The sequence below is a fragment of the Chiloscyllium punctatum genome, chromosome 41 (assembly GCF_047496795.1).
Source record: "Chiloscyllium punctatum isolate Juve2018m chromosome 41, sChiPun1.3, whole genome shotgun sequence".
NCBI lineage: Eukaryota > Metazoa > Chordata > Chondrichthyes > Orectolobiformes > Hemiscylliidae > Chiloscyllium > Chiloscyllium punctatum.
Window position 1 is genome coordinate 17,610,248 of NC_092779.1, and position 22,561 is coordinate 17,632,808.

At 44.1% G+C, this 22,561-nt stretch overlaps 1 protein-coding gene across 3 annotated transcripts in view; it reads right to left on the reverse strand.

Moving 5' to 3' along the window:
* The window catches only part of ripk1l (receptor (TNFRSF)-interacting serine-threonine kinase 1, like), a 63,378-nt gene that overhangs the window by 16,140 nt on the left and 24,677 nt on the right, over positions 1-22,561 (reverse strand). For all 3 annotated transcript variants that reach the window (XM_072560461.1, XM_072560460.1, XM_072560462.1), the window contains exons 3-9: positions 18,520-18,673; positions 15,457-15,594; positions 13,938-14,166; positions 11,800-11,949; positions 9,619-9,695; positions 7,207-7,309; positions 2,263-2,868 (exon numbers count right to left, since the gene is read on the reverse strand). In XM_072560461.1, coding sequence (XP_072416562.1) covers positions 2,263-2,868; positions 7,207-7,309; positions 9,619-9,695; positions 11,800-11,949; positions 13,938-14,166; positions 15,457-15,594; positions 18,520-18,673 — 1,457 coding nt within the window. The remainder of the gene's footprint in view (positions 1-2,262; positions 2,869-7,206; positions 7,310-9,618; positions 9,696-11,799; positions 11,950-13,937; positions 14,167-15,456; positions 15,595-18,519; positions 18,674-22,561) is intronic.

The window sequence follows — 22,561 nt, forward strand, 5'->3', positions numbered from 1 at the left end:
AGATGGTTGCACCACTGCCACTGCACGTTGATGGTGGAGGGAGTGAATGCCGAAGGTGGTGGATGAGGTACCAATCAGGCTGGGTGCACCTGGCTGGTATTGAGCTTCTTCAGTGTTGTTGGAGCTGCCCTCATCCAGGCAAGTGGGGAGTATTCCAACACACTCCTGACTTGTACCTTGTAGATGATGGACAGGTTTTGGGTAGGGTCAGGAGGTGAGCTACATGGTGCTGTACTCCTAGTCTCTGATCTGCTCTTGTAGCCCCTGTATTTATAGTGACTCGTCCAGTTCACTCCAATCCTCTGGAGCTTCTTTTGAGGGAGAATTAAGAACGTAGGAAACAGCTGCAGGCCTGTGAATCCCCCACTCCAAGGATATTGATACTGGGGGAAATCACCAATTGTTTTCCATGCATTCCGTTTTACACAGGAATTTTTAACTTGGTAAGGTTTGTTTTGGAATAAATTTGAGAACTGACATTGCATCATACTTCATTTGTGCTGTTGCACTTTTAAAGTTATGAAGATACTCTCTTGAAGAAAAGGGCTGAGGGGTGACTTATTTGAGATCTTCAAAGTTACGAAAGGCTTTGAGTGAATACAGAGAGAATCGCTCCTCTTGAGGGAAGAGCATAATTAGACGCCATCAATGTAAGATAGTCACCAACAAATCCAATAGAAACCTCAGAATAAACTAGAGAAAGTGTTGTGGCATGGAACCTGCTATCACAGGGCACGGTTGAAGTGGTCACGTTTAAGGGGCTGTTGCTCAGGAATATCAGGGCAAAGGGATTAGAGTCGCAGTGATGTACAGCATGGAAACAGACCCTTCAGTCTAATTCATCCAAGCTATCCAGATATCCTAAATAGATCTAGACTCATTTGCTTGCATTTGGCCCATATCCCTCTAAACCCTTCCGATCCATATATCCACACAGATGCCTTTTAAATGTTATAATTGTACCAGCCTCCAACACTTCCTCTGGCAGCTCATTCCATACCCACACCACCCTCTGCACAAAATAAACTGTCCCTTTGATCTCCTTTAAATCTTTCCGTTCTCACCTTAAACCTGTGCTCTTTATTTTGGACTTTCCTACCCTAGGGAAAAGCCCTGGTCTATTTACCCTATTCATGCCCCTCATGATTTTATAAGGTCACCCCTCAGCCTGAGACAGGGAAAACAGCCCCAGCCTGTTCAGCCTCTCCCTTCAGCTCAAACCCTCCAACCCTGGCAACATTCTCGTAAATCTTTTCTGACACCTTTCAAGTTTCGCAACATTCTTCCAACAGCAGGGAGACCAGAATTGAACACAGTATTCCAAAAGCGGCCTAACCAATGTGCTGTACAGTCGCAGTATGAAATCCCAACTTCTATACTCAATGCACTGACCAATAAAGGCAAGCATACCAAATTCTATCTACCTGCGATTTCATATTCAAGGACCTATGCACCTGCAGCCCGAGGTCTCTCGGCAGCACTCCCCAGGATTTCCCCATTAAGTGTATCAGTCCTGTCCTGATTTGCCTTTCCAAACGCAGTACCTCACCTTTATCTAAATTAAACTCCATCTGGCACTCCTTGGTCCATCAGCCCATCTGATCAAGGTCCCGTTGTGCACTGAGGTAACCCTCTTCACTTTCCACTACACCATGAATTTTGGTGTCATCAGCAAATGTATTAACTATGCCTCCTATATTCACATCCAAGTAATTTATATAAATGATGGCTGTTACAATAATGAGAAAAGACAGAGGGTGGTTTGAGTGGAGCGTGAACTCTGGCATGGACTGGTTGGGTTGTATGGCCTGCTTCTGTGCCATATAGCTCATGAAATGAGACTACTGAAGACCCAGCAGCACTACTGCAGACTCTCTGTCCAGGTTCAACAAATATCAGTAACCATTTAATTCCATACACACGCAATCCCAGAGTTGCAGACGGGTTCTGTTCTGGGGTCTGCTTGCAAGTCAAACTGTATGCAAGTGGGAACACAATGCAGAGCAATATAAAGTAGGCATTTGTAAGTACTGGAAATGTTCATAAGTCAGATCTTTAAAATTAAACCCCTATAAGGGATCGTGCTTCTAAGTACAAATGTTCAAAGTCGAATGTTTGTAGATCAGGGCCCATTGTATTTTGAACAGATTGACACATTGCTCTGACCCAGTGAGAGACTTTTGACAGGCAGGATAACAAATTAAAAACATACTTAAAAAAAAAGGCAACTCCCAAAAGCAAACCGAACCAACAGTAGGTTACCTGTATGCTGATGTGGAAACCAGATACCAGGTTTTCCAGTTTGTGGGATACCAGTCTCGGTGACAGGAATATGGGCTGGAGTTCTGTACAGAGACGCCCCCTGTCCTGTAGGAATTCCTGACGGACTTATTTTACTTGCGTCTCGCCAACTGGTTTCTTCCTTGATAGGTTTTGAATAGTTCAAATAGGTTCCCAAGTTGTCCCCCATTTTGAGGAGCTGCTGAGAAAGGTTTGAGACTTGGGAACCATACAAGTCTACAGACTGCCCTGCACTGGACATGCCTGCCAGATAATGAGAGGGAGGCATGAGAGGAAACTGGTTGGTGAAATCCGGCTCATTGGAAACTCTTTTGCTTCTTTCCAAAAAGATCTTTTCAATCTTATGCGGAGAAACGGAAGCGTCCAGGCGACTGCCTGTCATGTGGTAATTCAATTCCTCATCTAGTTTTCTTCTGACCTGCAAGTCGTCATCGTCATTTTCCTGCCAAATACCGCTGTCAGGGTCATTCACAGCAGGCTTGCTTAACTTACAAGGTGTAAACTCTGTCTCTCGAGTGTCGCTGCTTGCAGGGATACCTTGTGAGCTGTGCAAGGAATTTGGCTCGTCTGTAAAGTTTAAAAATAGATTGTTAATACTTCTGCAGTTTTGTTTTCCTTGAGAGAAAGGCGAAATGTCATAGAGTCAAAGGGACCTACGGCACAGAAAAAGATCCTTCGGCCCATCTGGTCTGCACCCGTCAAAAATAACTGCCTAATCTACTCCCATTTTCCTGTGCGCCCTGGCATTGCAAATGCACATCTAAATACAGCTTAAATGTTAGGATGGTTTCAAGCCTCTACCTCCCTCACAGGTGGTCTGTTCCAGATTCCCATCATCCTCTGAGTGAAAGATTTTCTTTCCTCACATCTCCTCTCAACCTCCTTCCCCTTTCCTTAAATCTATTCCCCCCCCAGTCACTGTTCCCCCAACCAAAGGTGATAGTTGAGGGGTGTTTTTCTCACTGGAAGTCAGGGTCCACTGGGGTTAAACAGAGGTCAAAGTTGGGCCCTAAGCTGTTTGTGGTTTATATGAATGACTTCGACTCGAATGTAGGAGGGTTGATCAATAAGTTTGCGGATATGGGAAATTGGTGAGGTGGTAAATACATGGCAACCCCCGTATCCGTGGAATAATTTTCCACGGTTTCAGTTACCCGCAGCCGGAACACAATCTAGGGAACATTCCAGAATCAGGGATACCGCTGGGAAGGGATGTTTCCCATTGAAATCAATGGGTTCACTCCTACCTGCAGTTTCGGACTTCTGCAGTAGGCCCTGGAATGTATCCCCCTTGGGTACTGGGGGAACCACTGTAGTCAGGAAGACAGACTACAAGAGGATATGGGTGGCCCGGTCAGATGGGCTGACCAGTGGCAGGTGAAATTCAATCCAGATAAATGAGAGGTGATGCACCTGGTCAGGACAAACAAGGCAGGGCAGAGGGAACTTGGTTATATGAACACTGGTCACTCAAGGTATCAGGACAGATGGTTAAAATGGTGAAGGAGGCATATGGGATACTCACCTTTATTAGTCGAGGCACGGAATTTGAGAGCAGGGTCGTTATCCTGAAACTCTATAAAAGCTAGTTAGGCCACAGCTGGAGGATTGTGTACAGTCCACATTATAGGGAGGATGCAACAGAAATGGGGAGGGGGCAGAGGAGATTTCCCAGGTTATTGCCTGAGCGGAAGTTTCAGTTATGAAGAGAGATTGGACAGACTAGGATTGCTTTCCTAACAGCAGAGAAGACTGAAGGGTTTGTGGGGGTGGGGGGGAACAAGATTGAAATGTATAAAATTTTATGAGGGGCACAGACAGGCCAAATAGCTAGAAACTTTTATCCTTGATAGAGGGATCACTGTACTGGGGGCATAGGTTTCAGTTGAGGGGCAGAAGGTTGGAGGAAATTTGAAGACTTTTTTTTCACCCGGAAGGTGATGGGAATCTGGAACTCACTGTCTGTCAGGGTGGTAAAGGCAGAAACCTTCATAACATTTAAGACGTTTTTAGATGTGCGCTTGCCAGGCACACAAGGCTGTGGGCCAAGTGCTGGCAAGTAGTTAAAGTAAATCACACAATACCAATTTATAGTCCAACAGGTTTATTTGGAAGTACTAGCTTTTGGAGCGCTGCTCCTTTGAGACATATAAGATAATCAGAGGGTTAGATAGGGTGGACAGTGAGAGCCTTTTTCCTCAGATGGTGATGGCTAGCATGAAAGGAAATAACTTTAAATTGAGGGATGTTTAGATATAGGACAGATGTCAGAGGTAGTTTCTTTACTCAGAGTAGTAGGGGCATGGAATGGCCTGCCTGCAATAGTAGTAGACTCGCCAACTTTAAGGGCATTTAAATGGGCATTGGCTAAACATATGGATGAAAATGGAATAGTGTAGGTTAGATGGGCTTCAGATTGGTTTCACAGGTCGGCCCAACATCTAGGGCCGAAGGGCCTGTACTGCGCTGTAATGTTCTATGTGCTAGTCCAAATGCCACTAGCTACCTGATAAAGGAGTTGTGCTCTGAAAGCTAATACTGCCAAATAAACCTGTTGGACTATAATCTGGTGTTGTGTGATTTTTAACTTTGTCTACCTCAGTCCAACACCGGTACCTCCACGTCATGGACAATAGTTAGATGCTGTAATTGTTTTCGACCAGCGCAGATGTGATGGGCCAAGAGGCCTTTTTCTGTAGATCCCTATGACATTATGGGAAGTGATCAAAGGTTCTGCAGTGGTTCAACTGTGATGATGATGAGTGGGTCCTGCAGTGATGATCCCAATTAAAATACCGGGACTGTACTGGAGTTACTGACTACAGCCAGTGTAACAGTAGGAGCACTGTCTCAGCGTCACTCACTCTGATGTGGAAGTCAGAATGGTCAGAGACCTTACTCCTGATCATTATTCAGTGGCTGTGCTGGAAACATAGATATGGGCAGACAACAAGGGAGGGACCCGCTATCACTCACTTAGGAACAGTCCTGCTGGAGTTGTGGGTTCAAGTCCCATGTTGGAGACATTATCCCAGGAGTCAATACGCTCCACGTGGAATAAGGAAAGTGTTTCAATGTCAAGATGATGTCCTTCAGCTGAGACTTCAAACTGTCTACTGTCTCTGGTGGGTTCACTACCCCCGTGGCACTACTCTTAGAGATTAGCAGAATAGTCCAGCTCATGTCCTGGCCAATATTTACATAAAGTCATCATCATCCCAGAGGATCATAGGGCTGCTCTCTCTCATTACACAGAGACGACTGATGGTGATTTAACCTGAGGGTCACTACACCTCAGGCCGGGGGCGAGGGTGAGAAGTGGGGGGGACCTTCACGGTCACCTCAGCTGGTGTGAAAACTGAACTTGCGCTGTTGGCATCACTCTGCATGACAAATCAGCCAACCAACCAACTGAGCTAACTGACAACACCTACCCTTATACAGATTTCAATGAAGGATCTGATTGACTAGCTGTCATCACATAGCTCTCTGAGTGAGAGGTTTCTCAAATTATAACAGAGGCTACAATTCAAAGGTATTTTGTTGTATGGAAAGCAGTTTGGGGCCAACTTAGAGTCATAGGTTCCTACAGCACGGAGACAGGCCCTTTGGCCCAAACTGGTCCCTGCAGAGCAAAATGTCCCCATGTTGACCCCATTTCCCTGCACTTGACCCATATCCTTCTAAACCCTTCCTATCCATGTATTTGTTTAAATGCCTTTTAAATGTTATTAATGTACCTACCTCAATCACTTCCGCTGGCAGCTCATTCCATATGTGTGCCAACCTCCATGTAAAAATGTTGCCCCTCAGGTTCCCTTTCATTCTTTCCCCTGTAGCCTTAAACTGGGGCCCTCTAGTCCTTGACTCCCCAACCCAGGGAAAAAGACTGAGTGCATTCACACTTTTCATGCCTCCCATGATCTTATACCTCTCAATAAGGTCCCTTCTCAGTCTCCTAAGCTCTAAATAAAAAAGTTCCGGCTTGTCCAGCCTCTCCCGATAACTCAGACCCTTGAGTCCTAGCAACATCCTTGTAAATATCTTATGCACTCTTTCCAGTTTAATAACATCCTTCCTAGAACAAGGTGAGCAAAACTGAACACAATACTCCAAGTGATGCTTCACCAACATCCTGTACAACTGCAATTTAACTTCCCAACTTCTATCCTCAATGCCCTCACTGATGAAGGTCAATGTGCCAAAAGCCTTCTTCACTGTTCTGTCTACTTGTGACTCCACTTTCAGAGAATCGTACCGTGAACTTCAAGATCCCTCTGTTCCCCTACACTCCTTAAGGCTCTACCATTGACTATGAAACTCCTACATTGATTTGACTTTCCAAAATGCAAGACCTCACACTTGTCTACATTAAACTCCATTTGCCATTTCTCGGCCCACTTCCCCAGCTGACCAAGGTCCTGCTGCAATTTCTGAGAACCTTCCTCACTGTCCATGATACCGCCTATTTTAGTGTCATCAGCAAACTTACTAATCATACCTTGTACTTTCTTATCCAAATCATTGGTATAGATAACAAACAGCAATGGGCCCAGCACCAACCAAAGTTGAGTTTGTGAAAGGCCAGATATTGATGCAAGTCTGCCTTTCTTTATCACGCTCCACTGCCATTCATTATATGGACTCACACAAGGTATCTGCATGGGTGAAACTAATGCAGCACCTTCAGGAGATGGACAGGAGAGGGAAACAGGAGCAGGCCAACATGGTTATACAGAGGAACTGAGTAACTTTCTTTATCTGGTGCCTAACATCAAAATGTCACAACAAACAGTTAACCTTAGATTCAGCGTAAAATTCTTCAAAAGTGAATTAATACACACAAATTAACATTGCGTCTTGTTCACACCTTAAAATAATTTGGCTACTGCACAAAAGAATTACCTTCCGTTGGAGTTTCTGGCATTTCACCAACGCAATCCACTTGCAAAGACTGCATCCTTTTCACGAGCTGCCTTGGAGCCGTTGGTTTCTTCAGCGATAATACCTGACGTGGTTAAGAGAGAGGCAAAAGGCGACATGAATTCCATGTAAAGGCCATGGAATCAGCTACATAACTACCTCCCAGAACCTGACTGTGGGTTATTGATTGTAAGTAGCTCAGCTTTGAGGAGAAATTCATGATACATTCTACAAAGCAACATTCACTGCCCTTGAGAAGTAACTGACAATATAAAGGCATTTCAGAATATCTCAACAATTCTAATGAATATGAAAAGTGTCTTATCAGTACAAAGATATCCTTATTTCTCTTTTTCCTAATGAACATCCTGAGTTTACCATGTCTGCTAATTATTCTCAGTAATTGTACCAACAATCAGTTCCCATTACATTTTGCAAGTGTAGCACAGTTTCATGAAATTGAACATTTACTTTTATGGGACTTTACTCCGTACTTGGGACATTGCAAAGGACTTCACATCCCACAGGCATGGTGATGGCCTAGTGACATTACCACCAGAATTTTAATCCAGAGATTCAGGTAATCCTCTGGGGACCAGTTTGAATCTTACCATGGAAACTTAATTCAATAAAAACAACCTGGAATTAAGAAACTAATGACAATCATGAAACTATTGTTGATTGTCAGAAAGACCCATCCGGTTCACCTAGGTCACTTCGAGAAGGAAAATGCCATCCTTATCTGGTTCGGCCTATGTGTGCCTCCAGACCCACAGCAATGTGGTTGACTCTTAACTGCCCTCTGGGCAATAAATGCTGGTGCTGCCACATTGCATGAATGAACAATTTCTTTCTCAGGTGGTCACCATTATGTCAGCAAAGATGGCATTCGTACAGGAAGGAGTCACAAACAGCAATCTTTTCAAAAATAAACACCGTGGAAGGTGCTGCAAGACTGCATCCATTGCTCAGGTTAGTTGTTCTGAGAAGGTAATAGCGGGCCTGCTTCACTCAGTAGCTGGTGGTTTTACTCAGTTACTCCGACAACAATTATGTCGCTTTAAGTAATGGGGTCCATGAATTTGATCCAGACTTAAGCCTCTCACAGGATAACTTGTGATTTGGAGGGGTACATGTGATGTTTCCAAGAGATTGCAGTCCTTGCCCCCTGTGTCGAGGAGTTTGGCAGACTGGGAGATGCAGTTAGAGTAAGTTCCACTCCAAGCCACTCACTCTCCTGAGTTGGAAATGTCACTGAAACAAAATTGACCTGGAATTCCCTCCCTAATGGTGTGGTGGTCCTATGTACATGGGCTGCAGTGGTTCAAGATGGCAGCTGACTATCACCTTCTCAAGGAAACTGGAGACGGGTCATAAATTCTAGCCCAACCAGCAACTCCCATATCCCATAAAAACAAATAAAGAGTTTTATCAATATTTCCTTGATGAATCCAATCTTAACGTTGTTAAGTGAATCCCAACGGCCTTAAAAATACATGGTCCAAATGTTTTAACTCTGTCTTCAACCATTTCATCTCCTATTTATAAACTGACACTGCGTGTCATCTACAAATCTGTACTACCTCCACCCTAACCATTAATACTCTTCTGTATTAGTCTCAAATTCTTACATTTCCAAAACTGTTCGGCTCAGTTTCTTTCTGACTTTCGCAAATTAACCCCTTCAATTTTCTAAAATGTTAAATCTCTAAAACTATTAAGTTTGCCAGTTCCTCCATAAAACACTTTCGCCAAAATCTCCTTTGACCAGTTTATCAACTGATTTTCCGTAGCATTATTATTTTAACACTTTACCAGGCTTTTGCATCATGATAATATCAGTAGACTGTCAATCCCCAAACCATGAATTCACATCCTTGAAGGAATTTAAATTCAAATGAGTGAATAAAATTCAGAATGTACAGCCAGTCTCACTAAGGGTGACTATGCACCATAGAAACATTGCTGATTGCATTTGAAAAGCCTGTGTTTCAGGGGAAGGAAATCTGCCAACCTTACCTAGTCTGACCTATGTGTGTATTGAGACAGACAGTAATGTACTCTGAAATTGCCCAGAAGCTGTTCAGTTCATGGGCAATTTGGGATGGGTACTAAAGGCTGGCTTTGCCAGTAACACCTATGTCCTATGAGAATATATATAGAAAAATTATACATCAATGTAAAGTTCCAAATTCTGATTAAAGCTAGCTGGTAACGATCAGTGCATTACTAACACCTTAGCTGCGATTGGCAGATTAACACAAAAATGTCTTTTCATCTTCACTTTGGAAAAGATAAACATTATTAGGACTCTTTCTTAAAAAAATAGACATCAAATTTACATTGCAAAATTAATGCTGCATATTTGATCACATTTTTTGGAATAATACGCACTCTTAATTTTGTCAAATCTGGATCAATATCTTGAAGTAGATTTCCTTCATAGAATGGTCGGAATTGCAAGTCACAACCTGAAAGAGAGGAAGTTGTTATACGCAAGCAATTATTTTTCAGCAATGTTACACAAAAGATTAGAATGAAAGCATTGGTTTTGTGCTTTTACAAAAATAGGGGTTTCTCCCAAATAGCACTTGGTCAGGATGTGGGTTGTTATGATAAATGGAACCTCCTTTTTACTGGAATCTCAACATTAGTCAAGTCTGAGCTTCAGAAGGATATTTCACCAACATTTTGCAAAACTATTTTAACCTTTGCTCTGTGAGGGGGGTAATGTAGAAGAGGGACAGACTTTTTTGGGGGAGAGTTGGTCAGATGATGTAATATACCCGATATTGAACTGAGTGCACATTTTAAAATTTGTATAAGTGTCCCTTTCATTGATTTTTTTTTAAGAAAATGTAAAAAACAACAAAGAGAGCCCAAAATTTAAACTACTCCTATTGACAGAGGCTTTTAAAAGTTCAAACCCAAATTACTACAACTTTAGTCAGGCCATGAAATACAATAAGCAGATGCAGATTCCAGGCAGATAGGATATGATCCAGAAAATACTCAGTTGACATTTTATCAAAGAAGAACAGTTATAGACCAGAAGAGCTAGGAGCGGAAGAAAGGTCCTTCAGCCCATCAAGTCTTAGCCCGCCAACTGAGATCAAGGCTAATCTGATAATCCTCGACTCCACTTTCCTGCCTTCCTCAAACCCTTAATTTCCTCATGAATTAAAAATCGGTCTATCTCAGCCTTGAATAACTGAGGTTTCATTTCCATCGCTAGAGTGAGATTTTAACTGTGTCCCCAGGACAGTAACTCGGGTAATTGAGTTATTAATCCTTTGTCATTGCCACTACACCACCATCTCCAACTTAGAGGTACCACCACCACCTTCTTTTGATAGTACAAGTTATCCTGAAGAAACCATGTGACTCAGACAACATCTACTGCTTGTTATCTTTCACCTGCTTTAAAAGAACTGATGATTCAAACCAAACTTTACCTTCTCAAGTGTTAGTTGGATTGAAAAACATGTCTGATGCAAAACTAGAATGCATATCTAGCCTTGACTGTTGTTGCTCCATCCTCTGGCTGGGCTGTTATTCAATCCTCTTGTAAAAGTAAAGATACTCAGTCCATTTATGGGAATTACTGACACCACTGGATCAATGCACTAGCATCAAGGCCATGGTCATTGAAACCAACTCCACCTGATCAGCCACATGCTTAGAATGACCACGTTCTGACTGCCAAAGCAAATCTTCTTCACCCAGCTCAAGGAAGGCACTTGACTGAGAGGAGGATAAAGGGAGTGTTTCAAAGACTCCCCGAACGCTTCCCTCAAGAACTATAACATAGATGTCAACTCGTGAGAAACCCTTGTTCAGATGAACTTGACTTGGAGGAAGCTATTGTAGGAAGGGACTCAACTCTTTGAGAACATCCAGTAGCAAGAGGAAGTTGAGAAAAGGAACCAGTGAAAGGAATGCCAATGATCTCAAGGTCAAGGCCAAATTCCACCCCTGCCAAATGTGTGGTCAGCAATACAGCTCTAGGTTTCGACTCGTCAGCCACACAGAACACAGGACCTGAGACAGAGAATTTCTTAGGTGGACAATCATACTCATTAGTGAGTATTTGCCAATAATGACGGATCTATGACAAATCCTAATGGGTGACACCATCAAATGCTACACATCCAAATCCAGTGCTGTGTTTGAAATACGCCTTAAATTGATTGAAGGCTTTAGCGTTTATATTTTACTTGTGCAATACATAAAGCTCTTTAATCAAAAGGCTGGGCAGTCAGTCACTTCTGGATCATCAGTCACAGATTGGTAGAAGGAGAGCCAGGGTGAAAGCAATGCTGAAGTCACCTCAGTCCCAGAGGGCTGCTTTCTCATGGGAGAGAAACACGACTGTTTACCTGAGGGTCACCACATCTCAGGCGAGGCTGTGAAGGCAGGACCTTCACGGTGACCTCAGCCAGTTCGGGTAATGAACCCGTGCCATTGGCATCACTCTGCGTTGCTGACCAGCCACCCTGCCAACTGAGCTAACTGTCTTCCAAAGTCTGCGGAGGGTCTCCTCAGAAACAGTCAGAGCTCAAGGGAACTGCTCACCTACAAAAGTCAGCCTCTTCTCGGGCTCATTTTCCCAACACTGCTTCATTAAAGAAACAACGCATTCGGGGCTGTCAACAGGAATATCATTCATATCGGGCCGTTCTCCATGGAGAACCAGCTGGCAAACCTGCGAGCTGTTCAGTGCATCTGCAGAGATAGATGAAGAAAAACATATCATACACAATGGAATTAGAAGGTGGGTATTTTTAGAAACAGTAGGCCAGCAAATGGTTGTCAAACAAAATCAGACGAAAATTTGCTTTTGGGTTGGTGGGTTCAGGCTGGACCCCATGAAAGTGACAGTTGTGCTCACATTCAACTTTACAATCACCTGGACAGTCACACCAATGAATAAAGGTGCCAAGCTTCTGACGGTGGGAAATCACTTTCACGTTGCTTTGATTTTCATTACTTGAGAGATTCAGAGTTAAAATTATACAATAGTGACAGCCCAGGAGGCCGTTAGGTTAATGCTGACTCTCTATAAGAACAACTCCGTTAGTCTCACTCCATTGACTTTTCCCCATGACCCTCCAAATTTTTCTCTTTAGGTCTTTATCCAAGTTCCAACTGTCCAGATACAACACTGAGCAAAATTATGGCAGGATTTCCAAATGTAAAAATCTTTATTACTTCCCCCACTTCGAGTCATAGGCAGAAAGGTATACAGTTGAGAGACATGCCCTTTGGCCCAATGTGTCCATGCTGTCCAGTTTTCACTATTAAACTAGCCCCATTTGCCTGATTTGGGTCCATAACTTATCCCATCCATGTACCTGTCCAAATGTTTCTTAAATTACAAAATGTCCTCATCTCCACCATGACCTCTGACATTCCCTTCCAAACATTCACTGCCCTCTGTCTGAAAAGGTTGCTCCCCTGGACCCTTTTGTATCTCTCCTCTCTCACCTTGAACCCATGTCCTAAAGCACTTAGAGTCATAGAGATGTACAGCATAGAAACAGACCTTTCGGTCCAACCCGTCCATGCCGACCAGATAACCCAACCCAATCTAGTCCCACCTGCCAGCACCTGGTCCATATCCCTCCAAACCCTTCCTATTTATATACCCATCAAAATCTTTTAAATGTTGCAATTGTACTAGCCTCCACCACATCCTCTGGCAGCTCATTCCATACACATACCATCCTCTGCGTGAAAAAGTTGCCCCTTAGGTCCCTTTTATATCTTTCCCATCTCACTCTAAACCTATGCCCTCTAGTTCTGGACTCCCCCACCCCAGGGAAAAGACTTTGTCTATTTATCCTATCTATGCCCCTCATAATTTTGTAAACCTCTATAAAGTCACCCCTCAGCCTCCGACGCTCCAGAGAAAACAGCCCCAGCCTGTTCAGCCTCTGCCAAGAGCTCAGATCCTCCAATCCTGGCAACATCCTTGTAAATCTTTTCTGAACCCTTTCAAGTTTCACAACATCTTTCCAATAGGAATGAGACCAGAATTGCACGCAATATTCCAACAGTGGCCTAACAAATGTCCTGTACAGCCGCAACGTGACGTCACAACACAGAAACAAACCCTTCGGTCCAACCAGATATCCTAACCTAACCTAGTCCCATTTGGCCCATATCCCTCTAAACCCTTCTTATTCATATACCCATGCAGAAGCCTTTTAAATGTTGTTATTGTACCAGCCTCTACCACTCACTCTGGCAGCTCATTTGAAAATGCAACACCCTCTGTGTGAAAAAGTTGTCCCTTAGGTCCCTTTTAAATATTCCTTAGTTCTGGACTCTCCCACCCCAGGGAAAAGACTTTGTCTATTCATCCTATCCATGTCCCTCATGATTTTACAAACCTTTATATGGTCACCCCTCAGCCTCCGAAGCTCCAGGGACAGCACCCCAAGCCTATTCGGCCTCTCGCTATAGTTCAAATATTTTCTGAATCCTTTCTCTTGATCAGTGAAGACTTTATACAGGCACACCAAGGCTACACTGGCCACAATTGATGCAGTACCACACAAATATTTCTTTTGCATTTCTCATTTCTAAATATTGATCAGATACAGCTTTCCTTTAGCAATTATGTTGAGAAAGACACAAGCAATAATGTCTAAAGAATGCGACGCTGACAGATAGTCTGCAAGATGCACTATTCAGAATGGCCAACGTACTTTCATATGGCTCTTTGTTGGTTAGGATCACCCAAACTACAATGGCAAAACTGTACACGTCAGACTTGTCCGTGGCCTTGGTATTCAGGGAACGCAGATGTTCTGGTGCTAGGTAGGACAGCGTGCCTGCGTTGTTCTGCAACTTTGAGCCCATCTGGCTCCTTCTCCTTTGCTCTTCAGTGGTCAGTCGACTCCAGGTTTTAAAAATTGCCACCCCTAGGTCTGCTATCTAGAGGCAGAAGATAAAGGACAAATCACTGGTTGAGAAAGGGTTAAATAAACCGCAATGCAGAACTGCAGACAAACCATACTTCAACATTTCCTGATCTTTAAAACCCCCGTAACCATGGGAATCAAAACTGGTATTTCTGGATGAATGCTTAGACTGGCGAACCTTATCCATCCCACATGGATAGAAAGCAGAGGACAACTGGGGCTACAACACTGCAGTATCGACTACTGGCCCACACTTCCTTCACTTGTGGTGATTCCTGCTTAGGAACACAGTGTTTGCACGGCATTCCTCTGGGCTAAAGAGGCCTCCAATCAGTATTTTTTAAAGCAGACATTCATTACAAATTGGATGAAAAGGAAGTCAGGGACCTGTCATCTGTCTGTCAATATCTGTATTGCCACTAACCAGCTTAAAAAGAAACACAGTCAGAGGGTCATACAGCACGGACACAGACCCTTCAGTCCAACCAGTCCATACCAAACATAATCCCAAACTAAACCAGTCCCACCTGCCTGATCCTGGCTCTTTTCCCTCCAAAGCTTTTCTATTCATGTACTTATCCAAAATGGCCTTTTAAGTGTAATTGTACACATATCCACCACTTCCTCAGGAGGTTCATTCCACATGCGAATCACCCTCTGTGTAAAATATTTGCCCCTCGTCCTTTTTAAAATCTCTCTCCTCTCACGTTAAAAGTGTGCCCCCTAGTCATGATATCCTCCATCTTAGGAAAAAGACACCTACCATTAACTCTATCTATACCTCTCATTGTTTTATAAACTTCTAGAAGGTCACCACTCAGCCTCCTATGCTCCAGTGAAAAGACCTTCCAGCCTATCCAGCCTTTCTTCGTCAGGTCTTTCTTATTAATGTCATGACTTCAAACAGTTGTAAATGTTTGCTTTCTGTCTTGGCCTTATCAGTAGTGCTCCATCAGTGAATAAGTAGGAGTGTAAATTTCTGGAGGCTCTTCACTATAAGTTATTGAGGCTTTGCACATAACAGCTGAGCTATCAGAAATGCATGGTGAACTCTCTCCACATCACCTTCCCCAGCAATCACAGAATGTGTAACACTGTCCAAGGCCTCAAACATACTTTCCATGTGAAGCATGGTTAACCCTCACTTCTGGATTATTCACGTAGTAACATCATCACTGAGCTACCACATTCAAGGCCTCCTTTCAACACATGAATTAGCTCAACCCTCAAAAGTTAGGTTGGAGATCAAAACAGTAAATAGTAGTTTTGCAACATTGAAAGGCAAATGACTACTCTATTTTACCTTGATATGATAATCTGTGTCCACCAAGATATTTTCAGGTTTTAAATCTTTATGAACAATACGCATTTCATGCAAATAAGACATTCCTTCAATGATTTCCAGGATTACTCTTCCTTTCACGGATAATGGGATAGGTACCTGGAATCAAAGTAAACGGAAGGCAAATGAAAGAAAACCATTGGCTCCTCCACATGGTAAAACACTGACGACAGAACCCAATAAGGTCGCTGCAAAGTCCACTCCGGGTCTTTGATTATCCTGGTTTCCAATCCCGTGAAACATGGAAGGCATTTTGGGTCTCATTGTGACATTTATGTAAGTTTTAATTTAAGCCTTAAGAATGTGGTTCATGAAAAAAGCAAATGCATTTTGCAAAGGTTTTGAGAGGAAATGTCAATGGAACTTTGTTTTGAGTTAATTTTAATTTTAAATCTTAATTTTCAGTATACTATTAGTTCAAAATAACAGAGGGAGCTTTATCTATATTAAGCCTGTGCTGCCCCTGTCATAGGACTATTTGATGAGGACAGCATAGATAGAACTTTACTTTCCATCTACTTTTAGTTTAAAAGAGTAGAGAGAGCCTTAGATGGAGTTTGAAAGAGTCGAGAAAACTTGTACTTTCAGTTTAAAAAAGCAGATGGAGCTTCACTCTGTGTCTCACCCTGAACTGTCCCTGTCCTGGGATTGTTTGCAGGGGACAGTTTCAAGAAAGTGTTATTTTCAGGTTCGTTTCAGCTGAAAAGAGTAACTTCAGTTTAAAAGAGTAGAGAGAGCTTTACTCTGTATCTAACCCCATCAGCCCTGGGAGTGATTTTTTAACAAATTCATTCATGGGATGAGGGTGTCACTGTCCATAATTTATTGCCTAACTACTAATTGCCCACAGGACGGTTAAGAGTTAACCACATTGCTACAGGTCTGGAGTCAACATGGAGGCCAGACCAGGTCAGAATGGCAGTTGCCTTCCCTAAAGGACATTATTTAACCAGATGGGATTTTCCTGACAATTGGCAAGCAGCAAAGAGTAATGGTCACCATTAGACTCCTAATTCCAGATTTTTATTGAATTCAAATTCCACCATCTATCACGGTAAGATCCAAACCCACGCCCCCAGAACATTATCTGCGTCTTTGGACCAACAGTCGAGTGATAATACCACTAGGCCATCACCTCTCCAAAAAAACAGTGAAGGGGACAGTGTCAGTGTCAAGGGAGGTTTACTTGCATTTGTCTTCATTTTAAAAGAGTAGGACAGTAAGACATGGCCAGTAAGACACTGAACTGTGACTCAAAGTATCCTGACAGTGAAGAATTGTCGACACTGTAGCCCAAGGTATCTCCATTGTTGAAGTGTTGAACACCCAGAGGAATTCTGTAAATGGGACCATCTCTGTAACATGCGAGGAGACTGCTTGGTGGGGAGTGATTCTTTCAAGTGTTTAATATGGCCAGTTACTGAATCATTTATAGGAAAGCATTTCTGCCAATGGTGCGGAGACACACAGGCCAGGCGAAAGGTATCAGGTTCAGCCTCTGATCTATGCTCCCTCCAGTTGAGGAGGTAATGTCAAATACCTCAGTGCCCCTGGATTTGTGCAGGTACAATGCTGAGGCTTATGAAATAGCATCAGCCAAGATGAAAAGTTCATTCCATCTCCACCTACGACCTTCAGTGAGCAAACAAAGAGTTAATCCCATAGGTCCATAAGCACTCACAAAGCTTTTGTTAGGGAATGAACACTAACATTGCACAAAATCTTCAGTGCCGACTGATAGCACCTTCACCACACGGCTTCTTACAGAAGCTTAAGCAATCCTCACTTTTAACAGAAAATCCAAGAGTAGCAAGGATGGTTGTGGACACAGTGGACTGTCCCCAGTCCCATCGCACCTGCTCCAGTCCCAGGGAAAAAAAAAGGCAGCAGACAAAATCCCCAGCTACCACTAACTGAGAAACTGAACATAATAAACCCAGGGCACCTGGGTTTAAGGAACGTGTTCATACCTGCATTAACTAAACACACTTGTTCAAGAAATAAGCACCATCAGCGCTCAAAGAGAATGCACTGGCTAATGCCGACTTTAATAGCTCAAATGAATAATAAGCTCCCTTGCAATGACAGACAGAGACAGAGAGAGTCAGAGACAGAGAAATAAATTGAATATATGCATGCAGCATAATTATATAGAATGGAATAAGAATATTAAGTTATAGTGATGCTACAAGTTTCTTTGGACTGAGTAGCTTGCTGGTCTACTTCAGAAGATTAACAATCAATCAATCAGCTACATTTGCGATGGGTCGGCCAAACTAGGTAAGGATGGCAAACATCAGTAAACCTGATGGGTTTTACAGCATCGATATTTTCATGGCCACCAGTTCCACATTTTTAAAATTAATTTAATTCAATTTAAATTCCATCAGCTAAAGTGGGGAGATTGGAGGGCTTCGGTTCACTAAACTTAGGGCTCTTGTGGTGTAATAATAGTGTCCCAGGTGTAATAGTAGAGACAAGAGACCCAGGTTCAAGTCCTACCTGGTCCAGAGGAGTGGCACAACATCCTTAAACAGGTTCATGGAGCAAAAAGCTCACGCGAGGTTCAAAGTTCATTAGTGACACTTACAACACACTTATCACCTCTCAATGAACGCATTAGCTCACTAAACTAATGAACTCATTAGTTAAGACATCAATTTAGACTTTATATACTGAAACAATGTTCTTCTGTTCTAAGTTCATCTGCAGCTATCCTTTAAAACCTGGGTGCCAATTTTCGACAAATCTATGCTCTAACCTGGGTTTATACAAACAGACCACTTGCCTTCACGTACACTCTACTGACACACTGCATGATACAATAGTTGAATTTATATAGCAAAGAACATTCAGACAAGATGTCCTGCTTAATGTCAAGTTGTAATTCTAGCTGAATATCTCTGTTCGTTATAACATTGCTGTACTGTACATTTTACATGCACTGTTTGGAGCTCATGAGCTGTGGTCCCACACACTGCAACCAATCAGTGTGAGAAACTATTGCACACTTTTGACACTTACACTTTGTAAAAGCTGCAGCAGGTTCCCATTCTCCATGAATTCCATAACAAGTGAGTAATTGCCATCTTCCAAAATAACTCCAATCAACTTTATGATACGATCATGATTCAACTCGTTCATCATTTTCCCTTCCTTGAGGAGGGAAGTATTGTAGCTGAAAAATGGAAAAAGTGGTGAAGCTTCTATTGGATTAATTGGGTGGTTTCACTTTCAGCTTTTTAACATGCTGCAGAACTATCGGAACTGTTTCCAAATTCCTTCGTAACATCTTAAAGTGACACAACTTAAAAGTAATGTTTCAACCTTTAATAATCAAAATGTGAGGATGTGTTTGATACCAACAGGACCTGGGAAAGAGGGGTATATCAGGGCTTAGTTCCCATGGACCCGGGGCTCTATGGATTCTGGGAGAGACAGAAAGGACTGCAGCTGCTGGAAGACGGAGTCAAAAAGTGTGGTGCTGAGAAAGTACAGCTGGTCAGGCAGCATCCGAGGAGCAGGACAGTCTACATTTCAAGCATAAGGTCTTCATCAGGAATATTGGACATGAAGAGCTTATGCTCGCAATGTCGACTCTCCTGCTCCTTGGATGCTGCCTGACCAGCTGTGCTTTTCTATCATTCTGCTGTGTTCAGGACCAAGAGGGTTGGCTCTCTATAGCTGACCTTCTTTTGACTGTGGGCTGGGCCAGAGCCTGAGGTTCCAGCCAGGGACAGCATCCATGCCTATTGCTTCTGCCATCAGCCTATATTCTGGAAAGAACTGTCAGTTCGCAATAGCCCAGTTTACACCATCATCCACTGGCAAAATATTCGGCCTCAAGAATGAAGTATGTGGAACGGTCAATGTACACATCACGTCAGTGGCTGTGGCTCAGTTGAAGTACAACTCCCACTAAATCACAACATTCTGAGTTCAACTCCCAACCCACAAAAAAAATCTGTGCTGACTACTCCAGTGAAGCATCGAATGTGGCGTGCTGGAAAAGCACAGCCAGTCAGGCAGCATCCAAGGAGCAGGAGAATCAACATTTCAGGAATAAGCCCTTCATCAGGAATGAGGCTTGTGGGCCAAGGGGGCTGAGAGATAAATGGGAGGGGGGTGGGGTTGGGGCAAAGGTAGCTGGGAATGCAATATGCAGAAGAAATTTGGGGAGAAGGTGATAGGTCAGAGAGGAGGGTGGAGCAGATAGATGGGAAAGACAGGTCAAGAGGGTGGTGCCGAGTTGGAGGCTTGGGACTGGGATAAGGTGAGGGGTAGGGGAAAATGAGGAAGCTGGTGAAATCCACATTAATCCAGTGTGGTTGCAGGGCCCTAAGGCGGAAGAGATGGCCTTCTTCCTCCAGGCATCGGGTGGTTAGGGTTTGGCAATGGAGGAGGTTCAGGACCTGCATGTCCTTGATGGAGGGGGAGGGGTAGTTGAAGCATTTAGCCACAGGGCAGTGGGTTGGTTGATATAGGGTGTCCCAGAGATGTTCTCTGAAACAATCCACAAGTTGTCGTCCTGTGTCCCTGATGTAGAGCAAACCGCATAGGGTGCAACAGATACCTTAGATAACATTTGTGGAGACACAGGTAAATTTCTGTCAGATATGGAAGGATCCTTTGGATGGAGGTGAGAGGGGTGGTATGGGCGCAGGTTTTGCACTTCCAGCGGTGGCAAGGGAAGGTGCTGCGAGTGGGGTGAGGGCTGGTGGGGGTGTAGATCTGACAAGGGAGGCATGGAGGAAATGGTCTCTCTGGAACGCTGATAGGGGTGGGGAAGTAAATATATCCCTAGTGGTGGGGTCTATTTGTAGGTGGCAGAAGTGGCATAGGATGATAAAATGTATATGGAGGCTGGTGGGGTGGAAGGTGAGAACCGGGGGTTCTGTCCTTGTTACGCTGTGAAGGGTGGGGTTCAAGGGTGGTGGTGCAGGAAGTGGAGGAGATTCTCTGGATGGCATTCTCTCGACCATGTAGGAAGGGAAATTGCGGTCTTTGAAGGAGGCCATCTGGGATTTTCCAAGGTGGAATTGGTCATCCTGGGAACAGACGCAGCAGAGGCAGAGGAATTGGGATAAAAGGGATGGTGCTTTTACAGGAGGCATGGTAGTAGGAAATGTAGCCCAGGTAGCTGGTGGGAGTCCCTGAGTTTGCAGTAGATGTCCATGGTTAGTCGGTCACCGGAGATGAAGATTGAGAGGAAGAGGAGGGATTTGTCTGAGATGGTTCAGGTGAATTTAAGATCAGGGTGAAAGGTGTTGGTAAAGTTGATGAACTGTTCAACCTCCTTATGGGAGCACGAGGTCGTGCCGATACAGTCATCGATGTAGCGGAGGAAAAGGTGGGGGATGCTACCAGTGTAGCTGCAGAAGATGGACTGTTCCATGTACCCGAAACAGAGGCAGGCATAGCTTGGGCCCATGTGGGTGCCCATGGCTACCCCTTTGGTTTGGAGGAAGTGGGAGGATTGGAAGGAGAAGTTGTTGAGGGTGAGGACCAGTTCAGCCAGGTGGATGTGGGTGTCGGTGGAAGGGTACTAGAAAAAATGGAGGGTTTGGAGGCCTTTGTCGTAGATGATAGACGTGTACAGGGACTGGATGTCTGTGGTGAAGATAAGGTGAAGGGAGCCGGGGAAATGAAAATCATGGAGAAAGTGATGGGCGTGTCCTGAACATAGGAGAGGTGTTCCTGGGCTAAGGGGGCCAGGATGGTGTCAGGTATACAGAGATAAAATCAGTAGGACAGGAGCAGGCTGAGACAATGGGTCAACTGGGGAAGTCAGATTTGTGAATTTTCGGTAGGAGGTAGAATCCGGTGGTGCGGGGTTCATGGACAATGACGTTAGAGGCTGTGGATGGGAGATCCCCAGTGGTGATGAGGTTGTGGATTGTCTGGGAGATGAGGTTGTGGTCATGGGGGCAGTAGGAGGAGGTGTCTGCGAGTTGATGCCTGGCTTCAGTGGTGTAGAGGTTAGTGCGCCAAACTACCACAGCGCCTCCACCCCCCCTTGTCTGCTGGTTTGATGTGATGTTGGGGTTGGAGCAGCGGGGGAGGGGAGGGCTGCGTGTTGTGAGGGCAAGAGATTGGAGTGGATGTGGGGGTGGACAGGTTGAGGTGGTCAATGTCACGCCTCATTAAAGAGGTCAAGGGCTGGTAACAGACCAGCACGGGGTATCTAGGTGGATAGGGTGTGTTGAAGGCGAGAGAAGGGGATCTCGGTGGGTGGGCAGGTGGGAGTCTTGATTGAAAAAGTGGGCCCGGAGGCAGAGGTGGCCGAAGAAATGTTCAATATTGCAACGCAAGTCGAACTCATTCTAAGAGGGATGAAGGTGAGGCCTTTGCTGAGGACTGAACATTCATCCTCAGTGAGGGGGAGGTCTGGGGGAATAGTGAAAACCGGCAGGGCTGGGAGCTAGGATCTGGGTTGGTTTTCAGCAGTGTAGAGGTCAGTGTGCCAAACTACCACAGTGCCCCCTCCTTGTCTGCTGGTTTGATGGGGACGTTAGGATTAGATTTTCAGCAGTGTAGAGGTTGGTACTCCAGTGAAGCACAGAGGGAGCACTGTCGCAGCACAGAAAGACAGTGATTTGCTACACTTCAAGTCTGATACAACTCATCCTCAGAAGTCTGATGGCCCAGGGTCTTACTAGACTCTCTAACATTCACTGTTTCTCTCTCCATGCTGAGCTTCTCCGGCATTTTCTGTTTTTATCCATTATTTTTGGATCTTATGTTCTCATTCTGGGCAGGCCTAAGAAATCCTGACCCAATATCTGAGGAGCAGAGGGGTGTCTAAGAGGTAGCCTGCATGCACCTCTTTGCAACAGTGAGCTAGAGAGTGATTGGCCCAGGTTTGGGGGATGCAAAATAGCCCTCTCTCTATATATATTATTCACACTTTTGGATGTGTTCTATCTGCGTCAGGAAACTCTTCTCTTAAAAAGTTCCTGTTTTACACAAGTTTCACTATTTGCCTGGATGGGTGCAGCTCAAGAAGTTTGACACCATCCAGGATGGAGCAACCTACTTGATTGGCACCACATTCACAAGCACCCAC